Below are 18,811 nucleotides of genomic sequence, written 5' to 3' on the forward strand. Positions count from 1 at the left end.
TGAAGTCATTATGTAGGTTAGTAGGTGGTATGAAGTCATTATGTAGGTTAGTAGGTGGTATGAAGTCATTATGTAGGTTAGTAGGTGGTATGAAGTCATTATGTAGGTTAGTAGGTGGTATGAAGTCACGATGTAGGTTAGTAGGTGGTATGAAGTCACGATGTAGGTTAGTAGGTGGTATGAAGTCATTATGTAGGTTAGTAGGTGGTATGAAGTCATTATGTAGGTTAGTAGGTGGTATGAAGTCATGATGTAGGTTAGTAGGTGGTATGAAGTCATTATGTAGGTTAGTAGGTGGTATGAAGTCATTATGTAGGTTAGTAGGTGGTATGAAGTCATTATGTAGGTTAGTAGGTGGTATGAAGTCATTATGTAGGTTAGTAGGTGGTATGAAGTCATTATGTAGGTTAGCAGGTGGTATGAAGTCATGATGTAGGTTAGTAGGTGGTATGAAGTCATTATGTAGGTTAGTAGGTGGTATGAAGTCATTATGTAGGTTAGTAGGTGGTATGAAGTCATTATGTAGGTTAGTAGGTGGTATGAAGTCATTATGTAGGTTAGTAGGTGGTATGAAGTCATTATGTAGGTTAGTAGGTGGTATGATGGGCAGTCAAATGATTGTGGTCACCGTAATAGCTGTTCGAACAGCATTTTATTGTATAAAAAAAAAAATTGACGCACATTTTCTCCAATCCCCCGCCTCCTCTCATTTTATTGATGTACATTTTCTCCAATCCCCCGCCTCCTCTCATTTTCTCCAATCCCCCGCCTCCTCTCATTTTCCCCAATCCCCCGCCTCCTCTCATTTTCTCCAATCCCCCGCCTCCTCTCATTTTATTGATGTACATTTTCTCCAATCCCCCGCCTCCTCTCATTTTATTGATGCACATTTTCTCCAATCCCCCGCCTCCTCTCATTTTATTGATGTACATTTTCTCCAATCCCCCGCCTCCTCTCATTTTATTGATGCACATTTTCCCCAATCCCCCGCCTCCTCTCATTTTATTGATGCACATTTTCCCCAATCCCCCGCCTCCTCTCATTTTCTCCAATCCCCCGCCTCCTCTCATTTTATTGATGTACATTTTCTCCAATCCCCCGCCTCCTCTCATTTTATTGACGTACATTTTCTCCAATCCCCCGCCTCCTCTCATTTTATTGATGCACATTTTCCCCAATCCCCCGCCTCCTCTCATTTTATTGATGCACATTTTCCCCAATCCCCCGCCTCCTCTCATTTTCTCCAATCCCCCGCCTCCTCTCATTTTATTGATGTACATTTTCTCCAATCCCCCGCCTCCTCTCATTTTATTGATGTACATTTTCTCCAATCCCCCGCCTCCTCTCATTTTAATGATGCACATTTTCTCCAATCCCCCGCCTCTGACTGCATGTGCTGCCATAGAAATATAATGAATAGAATGGGAATCCTCATTCAGGAGCAAAAAGCAGGAAGTAAAATACGAGCCATGTGATTTGTTGATTCAACTCAACTGACATTACAAAAAAAAACTCCATGAGTGTGGTATGAGGGCCCGACGTCCACAGGTGGGGGTTGTGCTTACAGCCCAACACAGTGCAGGACGTTTGGCATTTGCCAGAGAACACCAAGATTGGCAAATTCACCACTGGCGCCCTGTGCTCTTCACAGATGAAAGCAGGTGCACACTGAGCACATGTGACAGACGTGACAGTCTGGAGACGCCGTGGAGAACGTTCTGCTGCCTGCAACATCCTCCAGCATGATCGGTTTGGCGGTGGGTCAGTCATGGTGTAGGGTGGCATTTCTTTGGGGGGCCGCACAGCCCTCCATGTGGACGCCAGAGGTAGCCTGACTGCCATTAGGTACCGAGATGAGATCCTCAGACCTCTTATGAGACCATATGCTGGTGCGGTTGGCCCTGGGTTCCTCCTAATGCAAGACAATGCTAGACCTCATGTGGCTGGAGTGTGTCAGCAGTTCCTGCAAGAGGAAGGCATTGATGCTATGGACTGGCCCGCCCGTTCCCCAGACCTAAATCCAATTGAGCACATCTGGGACATCATGTCTCGCTCCATCCACCAACGCCACGTTGCACCACATACTGTCCAGGAGTTGGCGGATGCTTTAGTCCAGGTCTGGGAGGAGATCCCTCAGGAGACCATCCGCCACCTCATCAGGAGCATGCCCAGGCGTTGTAGGGAGGTCATACAGGCACGTGGAGGCCACACACACTACTGAGCCTCATTTTGACTTGTTTTAAGGTAATTACATCAAAGTTGGATCAGCCTGTAGTGTGGTTTTCCACTTTAATTTTGAGTGCATTTCTGTTTATGACGTTATTTTATTTCATGACAGTCTTCATCCATAACTGTCAGTTATACGGTAATTGAACCAGCCCCTAGTCATGAAGTCATTAGGTCAGTTAGTAGGTAATTGTACCAGCCCCTAGTCATTAGGTCAGTTAGTAGGTAATTGAACCAGCCCCTAGTCATGAAGTCATTAGGTCAGTTAGTAGATCATTGTATAGGTCCGTTAGTAGGTAATTGAACCTGCCCCTAGGCTGTCATTTAGTCAGTTAGTAGGTAATAGAACCAGCCCCTAGGCTGTCATTAGGTCAGTTAGTAGGTACCCCTTCAAGGTGTTAGCCAACTTTGTTTCAACAACAACTCAAGACATTATTGTATCTGAACAACAACAAACTCCCTAGCCGGACAGAGACAGACATCGGACCATAGAGGGGAAGGGGAGAGGTTAGCCAACCTAATGTTCACCAGCAAGGTCAAATAATAAACTGTGATCTGATGTCAAAGGCCTGATTAATATTTTATTTTGATATATATTGACTATGTCTCAGAGAGGACAGTAAATGTATTTATCACAGAGCCCTCACCCAGTCAACATCAGTCATTGGTCAATATGCAAGTCCCAAGACAATATGATTTGTGTCTCAACAACAGACCGTCTGACTGTGGACAGAGGGGAGAAGTAATCAGAGCCAAGGTCAGACTGTCACAGTGTTGTCATGTGTTGTGCTCATGTTATGTCAAGGCTATTTTTAACTTCCTGCTAGGATGGATGGGTGACTGCTTGGTCCAGCAGAGCAGTCAGCACTAACCAGGTTTAAAGAAGCATCAGTGAGTTATGTTTACATGAATATTAATCATTTATTTTATTTTTTATTTATTTATTTACCTTTAAGAACAAATTCTTATTTTCAATGACGGCCTACCGGGGAACAGTGGGGTTAACTGCCTGTTCAGGGGCAGAACGACAGATTTGTACCTTGTCAGCTCGGGGATTTGAACTTGCAACCTTCCGGTTACTAGTCCAACGCTCTAACCACTAGGCTACCCTGCCGCCTCTACACTCTAACCACTAGGCTACCAGCCGCCTCTACACTCTACACTCTAACCACCAGGCTACCAGCCGCCTCTACACTCTAACCACTAGGCTACCCTGCCGCCTCTACACTCTAACCACCAGGCTATACCAGCCTCCTCTACACTCTATACTCTAACCACTAGGCTACCCCGCCACCTCTACACTCTAACCACTAGGCTACATGCCGTCCCTACACTCTAACCACTAGGCTACCCTGCCACCTCTACACTCTAACCACTAGGCTACATGCCGTCCCTACACTCTAACCACTAGGCTACCCTGCCGCCTCTACACTCTAACCACTAGGCTACCCTGCCGCCTCTACACTCTAACCACTAGGATACCCTGCCGCCTCTACACTCTAACCACTAGGCTACCCTGCCGCCTCTACACTCTAACCACTAGGCTACCCTGCCGCCTCTACACTCTAACCACTAGACTACCCTGCCGCCTCTACACTCTAACCACTAGGCTACCCTGCCGCCTCTACACTCTAACCACTAGGCTACCCTGCCGCCTCTACACTGTATTTTTGGACAGCAATGTCTTCTTCCGTGGTGTCCTCCCACGAACACCATTCTTGTTTAGTGTTTTACTCATCAACAGAGATGTTAGCATGTTCCAGAGATTTCTGTAAGTCTTTAGCTGACACTCTAGGATTCTTCTTAACCTCATTGAGCATTCTGCTCCTGTGCTCTTGCAGTCATCTTTGCAGGGCAGCCACTCCTAGGGAGAGTAGCAACAGTGCTGAACTTTCTCCATTTATAGACAATTTGTCTTAGTGGACTGATGAACGTCAAGGCTTTTAGAGATACTTTTGTAACCCTTTCCAGCTTTATGCAAGTCAACAATTCTTAATCTTAGGTCTTCTGAGGTCTCTTCTGTTTGAGGCCTGGGTCACATCAGGCAATGCTTCTTGTGAACAGCAAACGGAGTGTTTTTTATAGGGCAAGGCAGCTCTAACCAACATCTCCAATCTCATCTCATTGATTGGACTCCAGGTTAGCTGACTCCTGACTCCAATTATCTTTTGGAGAAGTCATTAGCCTCGGGGGGTTCACATACTTTTTCCAACCTACACTGAATGTTTAAATGATGTATTCAATATAGACAAGAGAAATACAATAATTTGTGTGTTATTATATTTAAGCACACTGTGTTTGTCTATTGTTGTGACAGATCAAATGTGATGACAAATTCACGCAGAAAACCAATTCCAAAGGGTTCACATACAGTACTGTATGCAGAAAACCAATTCCAAATGGTTCATATACAGAACTTTATGCAGAAAACCAATTCCAAATGGTTCATATACAGAACTTTATGCAGAAAACCAATTCCAAAGGGTTCACATCCTTCTCCTTGCCGCTGTATAAAACACCTTAATGGGCGTTCCAGAGGTGTATTTGAAATGAGAACGTTCTAGCGCCAGCCGAGCGAGCCTCCCTCTTCAGCACGAGTGATATGAGAACGTTCTAGCACCAGCCGAGCGAGCCTCCCTCTTCAGCGCGAGTGATATGAGAACGTTCTAGCACCAGCCGAGCGAGCCTCCCTCTTCAGCGCGAGTGATATGAGAACGTTCTAGCACCAGCCGAGCGAGCTTCCCTCTTCAGCGCGAGTGATATGAGAACGTTCTAGCACCAGCCGAGCGAGCCTCCCTCTTCAGCGCGAGTGATATGAGAACGTTCTAGCGCCAGCCGAGCGAGCTTCCCTCTTCAGCGCGAGTGATATGAGAACGTTCTAGCGCCAGCCGAGCGAGCTTCCCTCTTCAGCGCGAGTGATATGAGAACGTTCTAGCACCAGCCGAGCGAGCTTCCCTCTTCAGCGCGAGTGAAGTGTTTAGATATGCCGGAACTCAGAATCAAAATGTGCTTTCCAGAAATACCATGTTGGCTGTGGTAGATCGGGGATTTTGATTGGTGGCTTTCACTCTGTGTTTATAGGCCATGTTGACAAGGAGTCAGCTAAGGAGAGCCAGCTAGAGGAGGCTGTCCCTCTAGAACACACTCTGTCCCCAAGGAGAGACAGGAGTTTCTGGACACACAGCCAGGGGAGGGAGGGAGACAGCTTCTCTGCATCTCCCCTTCCGTCTCTTTCTCCCCATCCGTCTCTTTCTCCCCGTCCGTCTCCTTCTCCCCGTCCGTCTCTTTCTCCCCGTCCGTCTCTTTCTCCCCGTCCGTCTCTTTCTCCCCGTCCGTCTTTCTCTCCGTCCGTCTTTCTCTCCGTCCGTCTCTTTCTCTCCGTCCGTCTCTTTCTCCCCGTCCGTCTCTTTCTCCCCGTCACTCTCTTTCTCTCCGTCCGTCTCTTTCTCCCCGTCCGTCTCTTTCTCCCCGTCCGTCTCTTTCTCCCCGTCCGTCTCTTTCTCCCCGTCCGTCTCTTTCTCCCCGTCCGTCTCTTTCTCCCCGTCACTCTCTTTCTCCCCGTCACTCTCTTTCTCCCCGTCCGTCTCTTTCTCCCCGTCCGTCTCTTTCTCCCCGTCCGTCTCTTTCTCTCCGTCCGTCTCTTTCTCCCCGTCAGTCTCTTTCTCCCCGTCACTCTCTTTCTCCCCGTCCGTCTCTTTCTCTCCGTCCGTCTCTTTCTCTCCGTCCGTCTCTTTCTCTCCGTCCGTCTCTTTCTCCCCGTCCGTCTCTTTGTCCCCGTCCGTCTCTGTCTCTTTCTCCCCGTCCGTCTCTTTCTCCCCGTCCGTCTCTTTCTCCCCGTCCGTCTCTTTCTCCCCGTCCGTCTCTTTGTCCCCGTCCGTCTCTGTCTCTTTCTCCCCGTCCGTCTCTTTCTCCCCGTCGGGTCTCTTTCTCCCCGTCTGGTCTCTTTCTCCCCGTCTGGTCTCTTTCTCCCCGTCTGGTCTCTTTCTCCCTGTCTGGTCTCTTTCTCCCTGTCTGGTCTCTTTCTCCCTGTCTGGTCTCTTTCTCCCTGTCTGGTCTCTTTCTCCCTGTCTGTCTCCTGCTCACTCTGTTCCTCCCTCGGTCGCCACTCTCCCACTGGACCCAGACAGAGAGCAGAACTCTCCTCCTCTCTGCTACAGTCTGCTCCCCAGCCTTCCTCCTCTCTGACACAGTCTGCTCCCCAAGCCTAGCCAAAGTAGCTGTTCATCCCTACAGACCTGAGGGAATACTTTCACGATCAGAGATTCTCCCAGAACAGCAAAGGACAAACAGTCAGGGATTGAATGGGTCCAAGATTCCCTTCTAACTAAGCCCTTCCTTAATAATACTGTAGTTCTCTGTGTGTGTTCATTATGTAACAATGCAGCTGCGGAGCCACTAACCGCAACACATCTATTTTCATTCTAGATAGTCATTCCTCCAACAAACACCTTGTGTATCCACAAAACATATATCTCTCTACTCAAGTGCATTCAATCTAGCCAAGGCCTAGTCGTGCTTAGAGATAAACGCTCACAGCTTATATATCAAATGGTAGACCTCTAGGTTACCTGGCTCTCTCCTCTGGCAACAGCCTGATTCCTACTGGCACATGACGTGTACACAGAGGCCCATGTGGGTCGCTCTCCAGGCGTACGACCAGACATGACGTGTACAGAGGCCCATGTGGGTCGCTCTCCGGGCGTGCGACCAGACATGACGTGTACAGAGGCCCATGTGGGTCGCTCTCCAGGCGTACGACCAGACGTGACGTGTACAGAGGCCCATGTGGGTCGCTCTCCGGGCGTGCGACCAGACGTGACGTGTACAGAGGCCCATGTGGGTCGCTCTCCAGGCGTACGACCAGACATGACGTGTACACAGAGGCCCATGTGGGTCGCTCTCCAGGCGTACGACCAGACATGACATGTACACAGAGGCCCATGTGGGTCGCTCTCCAGGCGTACGACCAGACATGACGTGTACACAGAGGCCCATGTGGGTCGCTCTCCAGGCGTGCGACCAGACGTGACGTGTACAGAGGCCCATGTGGGTCGCTCTCCAGGCGTACGACCAGACGTGACGTGTACAGAGGCCCATGTGGGTCGCTCTCCGGGCGTGCGACCAGACATGACGTGTACAGAGGCCCATGTGGGTCGCTCTCCAGGCGTACGACCAGACATGACGTGTACACAGAGGCCCATGTGGGTCGCTCTCCAGGCGTACGACCAGACATGACGTGTACACAGAGGCCCATGTGGGTCGCTCTCCAGGCGTACGACCAGACATGACGTGTACACAGAGGCCCATGTGGGTCGCTCTCCAGGCGTACGACCAGACGTGTACACAGAGGCCCATGTGGGTCGCTCTCCAGGCGTACGACCAGGCGTGTACACAGAGGCCCATGTGGGTCGCTCTCCAGGCGTACGACCAGGCGTGTACACAGAGGCCCATGTGGGTCGCTCTCCAGGCGTACGACCAGACGTGTACACAGAGGCCCATGTGGGTCGCTCTCCAGGCGTACGACCAGACGTGTACACAGAGGCCCATGTGGGTCGCTCTCCAGGCGTACGACCAGACGTGTACACAGAGGCCCATGTGGGTCGCTCTCCAGGCGTACGACCAGACGTGTACACAGAGGCCCATGTGGGTCGCTCTCCAGGCGTACGACCAGACGTGTACACAGAGGCCCATGTGGGTCGCTCTCCAGGCGTACGACCAGGAGTGTACACAGAGGCCCATGTGGGTCGCTCTCCAGGCGTACGACCAGGCGTGTACACAGAGGCCCATGTGGGTCGCTCTCCAGGCGTACGACCAGACGTGTACACAGAGGCCCATGTGGGTCGCTCTCCAGGCGTACGACCAGACGTGTACACAGAGGCCCATGTGGGTCGCTCTCCAGGCGTACGACCAGACGTGTACACAGAGGCCCATGTGGGTCGCTCTCCAGGCGTACGACCAGACGTGTACACAGAGGCCCATGTGGGTCGCTCTCCAGGCGTACGACCAGACGTGTACACAGAGGCCCATGTGGGTCGCTCTCCAGGCGTACGACCAGACGTGTACACAGAGGCCCATGTGGGTCGCTCTCCAGGCGTACGACCAGACGTGTACAGAGGCCCATGTGGGTCGCTCTCCAGGCGTACGACCAGACGTGTACACAGAGGCCCATGTGGGTCGCTCTCCAGGCGTACGACCAGACATGACGTGTACACAGAGGCCCATGTGGGTCGCTCTCCAGGCGTACGACCAGACGTGTACACAGAGGCCCATGTGGGTCGCTCTCCGGGCGTGCGACCAGACGTGTACACAGAGGCCCATGTGGGTCGCTCTCCAGGCATACGACCAGACGTGTACACAGAGGCCCATGTGGGTCGCTCTCCAGGCGTACGACCAGACGTGTACACAGAGGCCCATGTGGGTCGCTCTCCAGGCGTACGACCAGACGTGTACACAGAGGCCCATGTGGGTCGCTCTCCAGGCGTACGACCAGACGTGTACAGAGGCCCATGTGGGTCGCTCTCCAGGCGTACGACCAGGTCGCTCTACAACATCATATGCGGCTTGAGTATTTTTTTTTGCGTTTAATCATTTATTTATTTTTTTTTCCTCACGTAGCATCAATTAAGCATCGGCACAATATAACAGAACCACGGTAGTCACTCCGTCACTATTAAGACCCGAGAAAACTGAATTTAAGACATTTTGAGACTAAGGACCCATAACGGACACCCTGAGAACCATGAGAGAGTCTCATCTTTCCATAGAGTTTGTAGACCAAAACAATTGGGACGCTACAATTGTTTTCATGAGAAAAATCTAATTTTCTGGATGTCTTGTGTCAGACAAACACCGCTGTAGCTCGGGCGCCTCCCACCGCAGAGGCGGAGGGCCGTCATTGGTGGATGCTGTGGATTGAGACACAGCCCATACAACAACAAAAAAACACTTAACACACAGACAGATTTTTGTATTATGCTAATTAGATTTCCCCAGGGGCGTAGACATCGACTATCGATAACATCGATAACATATAGGATTAAAAAATAACAGTTTGGCGCAGGTACAGCCGACTAGCGCTAGCTAACAACACAAAATGGATACACGGGAGTCAAAATATCGATATAATATCTTACTAAATAATATTGTGATATCTAACTATAGATCCCCCCCCTTCATCACTTTGTAACTTGGCCAGTTAGTGACAACCAGGGTGAACTACTGCAGCGTGGCCAGTTAGTGACAACCAGGGTGAACTACTACAGCTTGGCCAGCTAGTGACAACCAGGGTGAACTAGTGCAGCGTGGCCAGTTAGTGACAACTAGGGTGAACTAGTGCAGCATGGCCAGTTAGTGACAACCAGGGTGAACTACTGCAGCATGGCCAGTTAGTGACAACCAGGGTGAACTACTGCAGCTTGGCCAGTTAGTGACAACCAGGGTGAACTACTACAGCTTGGCCAGTTAGTGACAACCAGGGTGAACTACTACAGCGTGGCCAGTTAGTGACAACCAGGGTGAACTACTGCAGCATGGCCAGCTAGTGACAACCAGGGTGAACTACTGCAGCATGGCCAGTTAGTGACAACCAGGGTGAACTACTGCAGCATGGCCAGTTAGTGACAACCAGGGTGAACTAGTGCAGCGTGGCCAGTTAGTGACAACCAGGGTCAACTCCTGCAGCTTGGCCAGTTAGTGACAACCAGGGTGAACTAGTGCAGCGTGGCCAGTTAGTGACAACCAGGGTGAACTCCTGCAACTTGTTCAGGAACAAGAGTGTTCCATTCATTTTCACCTGATCTTGTGTCTGTAACATCCATTCACAAACAGGAAGACTTTATGTACAGTAAACACTAACTTAGATCCTATAATAGCCACTCACTCACCTGCACAAGCATTAAGGAACAGCCAGTCAGTTTTCCTCATCCTGTTTTTAATCTGTTTAGTCTTCTTGAAATCAATGTTCTCCGGATGACGATGCTGCTCCTCTCTACTGCCCATCGCCCCGGCCGCCAGCTCAATCCTCTGGAAGTCCATCTTTACCTCCGCCTCCTTCTTAGAGGTGGGTGGAGAAGTCCTCCTCTGTCCCAGTCCCTGTCTCTGTCCCCCGCTCAGCCCTCTACTGCAGCTCCCCCCACTCCCTCTCCACCTGGCCCCGTCTCTGTCCTGTTCATTGATGATTGAGGATGTGGAGGAGGGAGACTCCTCGGACTGCCCAGCCAGCTCTATAGGATTAGCCTCCCGGTTGTTAGGTTGAGGCTGTGGGTGGTCGCAGACAATGCACTTCCGGGTCTTGGGATAGTTCTGGTAAGTACAGGCCGTGCAAGTCCAGTGCTGCCCACTGCTACTGCCGCCACCACCACCTCGGGTGTTGAGTCTGTTGAGTCTGTTCCGGTCGTTGTACTCCTCTGTACTAGGGTCCATGGGGGGAGGGGCTGGGCGGTGGCCCACATTGGAGCCTGATGTCTGGGGGGCCTCTGTGGGGCTGCATGGGGTCCTCTGGTGGCGCTGACACAGACACTGGGTACAGCGGATGGCACGGGGCCAGTTCAAGTAGGTGCACATCTGACAGGACCATTTGGAGCTATTCTCAGCCATGCTGGGGGGCTTGACACGGGGCCTGGCACTGGAGTCTGGGTAGATGAGGAGGCTACCACAGCTTCCCTCGGGGCTTGGAGGGTCCTGCCAGCCACAACTAGGCTCCGTACTAAGACTGCTGGGGCTGCTATTGTAGGTCTCCTTTGTGATTATGGGGCTGCTGGGACACTGTGCACGACACATGGTGCACTTCACAGCGGACGGCCAGTTCTCATAGGTGCAGTAGTCGCAGGCCCACTTCACTCCCACCTCGGTCATCACGGATGAGGTAGAAAGAAAACGGTTCCGTTCCCGTTACCAAGGGGATCAGTATCGCACTGTCTGCGGAGACATAAATGCACAGAAATGTAAGGGATACTTCAGCAAAAAACTAGTTTGCATACCATAAAAATATATATAAAATGGGTAGATACTTAACAAATATGGATAGGGTAAACCTTTTTAGCTGAACAGACAATAAGATAATAATAATAAGTGTTTGGAAAGACAACACATTTATCTGCATTTCATTCAGTTTTTTTTTTTTTAAGCTTACCGAGGACAATTTCATGTTCCGTACACTCCCAACTCAGGACATACGGTCTGCTAAGGGCCCCACCACAGACCTCAGTACCTGGACTAAACACTGTAGCTTTGCCAAGCAACTCAAACCCCCCCACCACCACCACCATTAACGTTAGCTAGCGCGAAATGCTAACTAGTTCGCTTTTTGTTACGGAGACACCACCTGTCGGGGTTTGAAACACGGACAGCCATGTTGTTGTTGTTTTACCGTCTGTGACGGGGGTGAAATATTGAAATAAACACCCCCGTTTTTAAAAGGATATTGTTCGACGTTAACTAGTTAGTTAGCTACGCTAGCTAGTTAGCGGAAGGTTAGCTTGCTAGCTAGCTTTGCCACTCTATTAACATTAGCTAACGTTAGCTACTAGCTAGCTAATCCTATTATACTCAATAATGAACAACATTGTCTTTTGTCGTCGATCAACTGATCGCTGTCATTTGCTACTAAAACTATAGTTACCTAGCTACCTAACTCATTGATGAATCGTATCTTTCCCTGTGTACTTTTCCTCCTCCTCGGTCCAGACAACATAACAAACCTGAATCGTTCAGTCCTGCCTTTCTAGTCCGTTCTTCCAGTGGATTTCTTTACCCTCCTTTTTCTCTCTCACATGTTTATCTTTGCCCACTGTAAACTATATGGGAGAAAAAAAATATAAAAAGGGGACTGTGTTATAGTGTAAAGCTCCCTTCCGTTTCGCTCTTTATATCATGTTGTGAATCCGGACTCCATGGTTAGTGGGGATGAATCGTTCGCGAACAACAACGATCGGTTCTTTTTTTGTTGTTGTGAACGGATCCTTTTTTGATGAACGACGGGAACCGAATTGCATTTGTGAAAGGTCGGTTCATTTGACTCTCATTTGCTTACTGTTACGACGATTTAACTGCAGATAAATTATACAACAACAAAAAAGTATCTGAAGATAAGTAATTCTTCACCACAAGAACAATCGTTTGTGAGGATACTCATTCTGTTCCACACCACACGCATTTTTTTTTGCCGTGCTTTTTAATTTGGTTCTCCATTTATTTTGCAGGGAATCTACATCATTTTGGTCAGGTGAAATGTATTTGAAGTCATATGTCAGGATCTGACATGACGTCAGGCAACTTTTTGGGCTTTACATTGAAGATTTGTACTTTTTTTAAATGTTTTAGGTAGCTTCATTTTTAAACACTATACCTACTGAACGAAGTGCCGTTTATGAGCCAAATTAACGGTTATTTTAGCTGAACGTAGCCAAATGAACCGCATCTCGGAAAAGACCCCTAGGTAATATCACAATTGCAATTCCTAGTCTCAATAGCATTCTCCTTGTAAACCTCTCTCTCCTCGCCTCCTTCTCAAACCCCATTGGAGGACAAGGTCAGAGGGGCGGGACCTCTGGTTTTGTCATCCAATGGGTTTCGAGAAAGGGGTGAGAAGTGAAGATCCCGTGTGCAGTTGGTAGAGCGTGGCGCTTGAAACCTCAGGGTTGTGGGTTCAATTCCCACGGGCCCAGTACGAAAAAAAAAAATATATATAATGAAAATGTATGCGCTCACGACTGTGAGCATAAATGTAGAAGAGAGAGGACGCGAGGATCAAGCAATTTATGTTCTCCCCTTGCGTCATTTCTCCTCGCCACCCCAAAAACCATTGGCTCAGAGGTCTCTCCTCTCCGAATGCCGAGCCATAAAAAAAAATCGCCTGTGTTTTAATTGGCTGCGACGAAGATAGAGGGGAAAGACGTTTTAATCTGACGGAAGGAGTAGTACCACTGATTCTTTGGTAGTACATAGATATTTTGAGGATGTTTTTCACCTTTCCCCCAGTCCCCATTCTGCGTTAAAGTGTTTGTTTTCACCCCACCCAGTAGGTGGCGGCAATACAATTTTTTTTTGGTTGTAGTCAGGCAGAGATGAAGAAGAAGATCGAGGGGGGGAAATGCAAAGATCATATAAGATACTTAAGTGACCGCTCTAACGATGGAAATACATATCCTCAAAGCAGGAAGGAAGGCAGGCAGGAGGCGAGATCAGGTGGGACGATTCTAGCCAATGAGAGTGCAGATACACAAAGGTGTGTAAAGTAATTAAGTAAATCAACTTTAAAGTAGTACTTAAGTATTTTTGGGGTGTATCTGTAATTTAATTTACTATTTATATTTTTTTATTTTTAAACACTATACCTACAGAACGAAGTGACGTTTATGAGCCAAATGAACGGTTATTTTAGCTGAATGTAGCCAAATGAACGGTTATTTTAGCTGAATGTAGCCAAATGAACGGTTATTTTAGCTGAATGTAGCCAAATGAACGGTTATTTTAGCTGAATGTAGCCAAATGAACGTAGCCAAATATCACAATTGCAATTCCTTTGGAGAGTCTCAATAGCATTCTTAATTTAATTGACAATTTATATTTTTTACAACTTTTACTTTCACTCCACTACATTCCTAAAGAAAATAATGTACTTTTTTACTCCATACATTTTCCCTGACACTTAAAAAGTACTTGTTACATTTCAAATGCTCAGGCAGGACAGCAATATGGTTCAATTCACACACCTATCAATATAGCATTGTCATCCCTACTGCCTCTGATCTGGCAGACTCACTAAATACTGCGTTAAGTAAATGATGTTTGGAGTGTTGGAGTGCCTGTCTGTCTAGTTTTATTAATATCAGGAATTTGATGTGTAGCATTTACATTATCTTTGTACTTTTACTCCATTATAGAGTACTTTTACTCCAATATAGAGTACTTTTACTCCATTATAGAGTACTTTTACTCCAATATAGAGTACTTTTACTCCAATATAGAGTACTTTTACTCCAATATAGAGTACTTTTACTCCAATATAGAGTACTTTTACTCAAATTTAGAGTACTTTTACTCCAATATAGAGTACTTTTACTCCAATATAGAGTACTTTTACTCCAATATAGAGTACTTTTACTCCAATATAGAGTACTTTTTCCACTGCTGTACCTAAGTACATTTAAAACCGGATACTTTTTTTAGGACTTTTACTCAAGTAGTATTTTACTGGGTGACTTTCACTTTTACTTGAGTCATTTTTTTATTAAGGTATCTTTACTTTTACTCAAGTATGACAGCTGGGTACTTTTTCCACCACTGGGTACATGTGTAAACGACAGTCACAACTAAGGCCTTTTATCAATTAGATCTGCTCACCTCCTGCTGGATACACATCGAGAATCCTCCATGAAAGGTGGCTACCGAGAAGGGGAGGACAATTTTCCATTTGCCTACGAATTTACACACTCCTCGACCACTCAAACACTTATCGGTTTCAGGGTCACTGAGGAGAGAGGACGGAGGAGAGAGGACGGAGGACGGTCTTTTGCCCAAACTAGATAACCCCTAAATCATTTTTATCAAAGTTGCCATAATGTCACGTGCAACCTAAACATTTTAAAACCTTAATTAGATCGTATAATCCTCATGTAATTCGACACTCTCTTCTAGACCTCCGTATAAAAAAGGGTCTCAACTCGCACGGACAGACAAATCTTCTCGCTTCGCCACTTCCTCTCTGGGAAAATGTCCATATTCTTGCAAGTAAATTTTTTTCTAAAAGAACCACTTCAAAATGCTCAGCTGTTTAGCTAAAAGAACCACTGTGACACTTCAAAATGCTCAGCTGTTTAGCTAAAAGAACCACTGTGACACGTCAAAATGCTCAGCTGTTTAGCTAAAAGAACCACTGTGACACGTCAAAATGCTCAGCTGTTTAGCTAAAAGAACCACTGTGACACGTCAAAATGCTCAGCTGTTTAGCTAAAAGAACCACTGTGACACGTCAAAATGCTCAGCTGTTTAGCTAAAAGAACCACTGTGACACGTCAAAATGCTCAGCTGTTTAGCTAAAAGAACCACTGTGACACGTCAAAATGCTCAGCTGTTTAGCTAAAAGAACCACTGTGACACTTCAAAATGCTCAGCTGTTTAGCTAAAAGAACCACTGTGACACTTCAAAATGCTCAGCTGTTTAGCTAAAAGAACCACTGTGACACGTCAAAATGCTCAGCTGTTTAGCTAAAAGAACCACTGTGACACGTCAAAATGCTCAGCTGTTTAGCTAAAAAAAATATATATATATATATATATAAACAGTACCAGTCAAAAGTTTGGACACACCTTCTCATTCAAAGGTTTTTCTTTTTTTAAATATATTTTCTACATTGTAGAATAATAGTGAAGACATCAAAACTATGAAATAACACATATGGAATCATGTAGTAACCAAAATAAAATGTTAATCAAATCAAAATATATCTTTTATTTGAGATTCTTCAAAGTAGCCACCCCTTTGCCTTGATGACAGCTTTGCAACACTCTTGGCATTCTCTCAACCAGCTTCAGGAGATAATCACCTGGAATGCATTTCAATTAACAGGTGTGCCTTGTTAAACGTTCATTTGTGGACTTTCTTTCCTTCTAAATGAGTTTGAGCCAATCAGTTGTGTTGTGACAAGGTAGGGGTGGTATACAGAAGATATCGCTATTTGGTAAAAGACCAAGTCCATGTTATGGGAAGAACAGCTCAAATAAGCAAAGAGAAATGACAGTCCATCATTACTTTAAGACATGAAAGTCAGTCAATTTCGGAAAATTTCAAGAACTTTGAAAGTTTCTTCAAGTGCTGTCGCAAAAACCATGAAGTGCTGTGATGAAACTGACTCTCATGAAGACCGCCACAGGAAAGGAAGACCTAGAGTTACCTCTGCTGTGGAGGATAAGTTCATTAGAGTTACCAGCCTCTGTAATTGCAGCCCAAATAAATGCTTCACAGAGTTCAAGTAACAGACTTCTCAACATCAACTGTTCAGAGGAGACTCCGTGAATCAGGCCTTCATGGTCAAATTGCTGCAAAGAAACCACTACTAAAGGACACCAATAAGAAGGACACCAATTGCTTGGGCCAAGAAACACAAGCAATGAACATTAGACCGGTGGAAATCTGTCTTTTTGTCTGATGAGTCCAAATGTGAGATTTTTGTTCCAACCGCCGTGTCTTTGTGAGACACAGAGTAGGTGTACGGATGATCTCCGCATGTGTGGTTCCCACCGTGAAGCATGGAGGAGGAGGAGGTGTGATGGTGCTATGCTGGTGACACTGTCTGTGATTTATTTAGAATTCAAGGCACACTTAACCAGCATGGCTACCACAGCATTCTGCAGCGATACGCCATCCCATCTGGTTTGCACTGTTTTGCATATTTGTTATTTTGGAATTAATACGTGTCACATTTACAAACAATGTAAAAAAAAAAATATGCATCATTGAGTTAATAAAGCCACATATGAACATGGTCTCTCGTTTGCTTTCTTGAGTAAGGCAGCTCCAAAATGCAGGTGTTTCAGCCAAGCTCAGTGCTTTCTGTGGTGGTGGGGCAGCTGGGTGGAAAATACAGAGCAAAGGGGTTGGTAATGTTCTCTAGTTGCGCCGTGATTGGCTCAGTGTTCTGTCACTCATGGGGACACTACGTCACTGCCAAATCTAAGGGTAGCGCATGAACATTCAAGCCCCTTGGGTGCTGCTATAGATTTACATTAGAAGTGCCCGTCCAAGAAGGCTCAAGGTCATTGGCCTCAGATAAAATGATGTCAAATCACGTTTTATCTACCGTAGCTTTGATTGGACTGATCATGTCAACATCATGCTTTCAAAATCTTAGCTAGCATCCATCATCCTGAATCAAGTGAACTATATACTGGCACATCCTTTTCAATCTTTGTCATATGAAGAGAAATTATAGATAAAACCTAATCGGTGCTCATCGGCCATTGGACATAAATATTACACAACAAGTTGGAAATCGCAAATTCAACATTGAGTGGTTTGGAAGGAATCAGTGTATAACTGCAAGCAATACAAAGCAATCACTAGCCTGCTATTCAGTGGAGAGGGTGTGTGGTCTAAGTCTGGGTTTAAGAGTCTCTTTTCCAATCTTAAAAGGATAAACATTCACGTGCAACACCCATGGGCCAGAAAAGGTTGACTACATTGACCACGCTGTCAATCCAGTTTGACTTCTGACGCATTCAAAACAACTGGAAACTCGGAACTGGGAAATCTCAGACTTTAGTGAGTTCAAGACAACTGGGAACTCGTTCAAATCGGAATTCCAAGTCGAGAACTCAAGCCTCCTTCTAGAACTCCGACCTGAAGATCACTGACGTCATAATAGAGTTCCCAGTTGTCTTGAAAGCACTATAAATCCAGAGAATGCCAGACTTTGATGACAAGGTCCGATGGCAAAAAGAAGGGCCGCCGCGACCACCTTCCTGTAAAAGTGAACACAGCACAACAATTGGCGGATTGGAGGAATGAGGGAGAGAGTGAAAAGAAGAGAGGAGAGGAGAGGAGGAGCGAGGGAGAGTGTGAAGAGAGGAGAAGAGGAACGAGAGATGAGAGGAGAAGAGGAATGAGGGAGAGTGTGAAGAGAGGAGATGAGGAACAAGAGATGAGAGGAGAGGAGGAACGAGGGGTGAGAGTGAAGAGAGGAGAGGAGAAGAAATGTGAGAGTGAATACAGACAGGAAACACGTCACATGAATAGACTAGGGACCTGCATGCTCCAAGAATGGGGTAGAGCTCTAGAGCTGTTTTGGGAGGAAGTGGTGGTCGAGATCCTACCCAAATAGATCTGCAGGCGTTTCATTGCATCAACCAATGGTTGCGTGCCACCTCATTGACTGTGCAGTCGGGCATCAGATTACTATATTACAGTATATGATCTGGTCACTGGTCAGCTGATCTGTAACATACCTACCTATCTAGGAGCTGTAAGATCTGGTCACTGGTCAGCTGATATGTAACATACCTACCTATCTAGGAGCTGTAAGATCTGGTCACTAGTCAGCTGATATGTAACATACCTACCTATCTAGGAGCTGTAAGATCTGGTCACTGGTCAGCTGATATGTAACATACCTATCTAGGAGCTGTAAGATCTGGTCACTGGTCAGCTGATATGTAACATACCTATCTAGGAGCTGTAAGATCTGATCACTGGTCAGCTGATATGTAACATACCTATTCAGGAGCTGTTGGTTGATGCATGCAACGTCTGAGCAGGGGAACGCATAGAGACCCTGAGAGACGACTGCTCTGAGCAGGGAGCAGCATAGAGACCCTGAGAGACGACTGCTCTGAGCAGGGACGGACTGGGAATGAAAAATGGCCCTGGACTTTTTGACTCAGACCGGCCGTTCAACCCCCCCCCCCCAGCAATACACCAGCCACCCACACAACCCACGCCACACTTTATGTAAACAAGTTTACTGAACAAAATGTATAACAATAACTTTTAGTAAATAGAACAAGGGGAACATGTCTCTGGAACCATCTGACCAGTAGAATACAGGAAGAAATGTGTCCTCTTAAAATAATACAACAATTGGGGTGGCAT

General features: G+C 46.9%; 1 protein-coding gene across 1 annotated transcript in view; it reads right to left on the reverse strand.

The window, feature by feature from the left end:
• The window catches only part of LOC109886307 (ubiquitin thioesterase ZRANB1-like), a 46,213-nt gene extending 34,065 nt beyond the window's left edge, over window positions 1–12,148 (reverse strand). Inside the window, exons 1-2 of the mRNA XM_031815806.1 lie at window positions 11,925–12,148; window positions 10,110–11,142 (exon numbers count right to left, since the gene is read on the reverse strand). Of these exons, the coding sequence (XP_031671666.1) occupies window positions 10,110–11,079 (970 nt within the window). The 5' untranslated portion in view covers window positions 11,080–11,142; window positions 11,925–12,148. The remainder of the gene's footprint in view (window positions 1–10,109; window positions 11,143–11,924) is intronic.
• Between the last annotated feature and the right edge of the window lie 6,663 nt (window positions 12,149–18,811).

This window comes from Oncorhynchus kisutch, unplaced genomic scaffold (genome assembly GCF_002021735.2).
Source record: "Oncorhynchus kisutch isolate 150728-3 unplaced genomic scaffold, Okis_V2 scaffold635, whole genome shotgun sequence".
Lineage (NCBI taxonomy): Eukaryota > Metazoa > Chordata > Actinopteri > Salmoniformes > Salmonidae > Oncorhynchus > Oncorhynchus kisutch.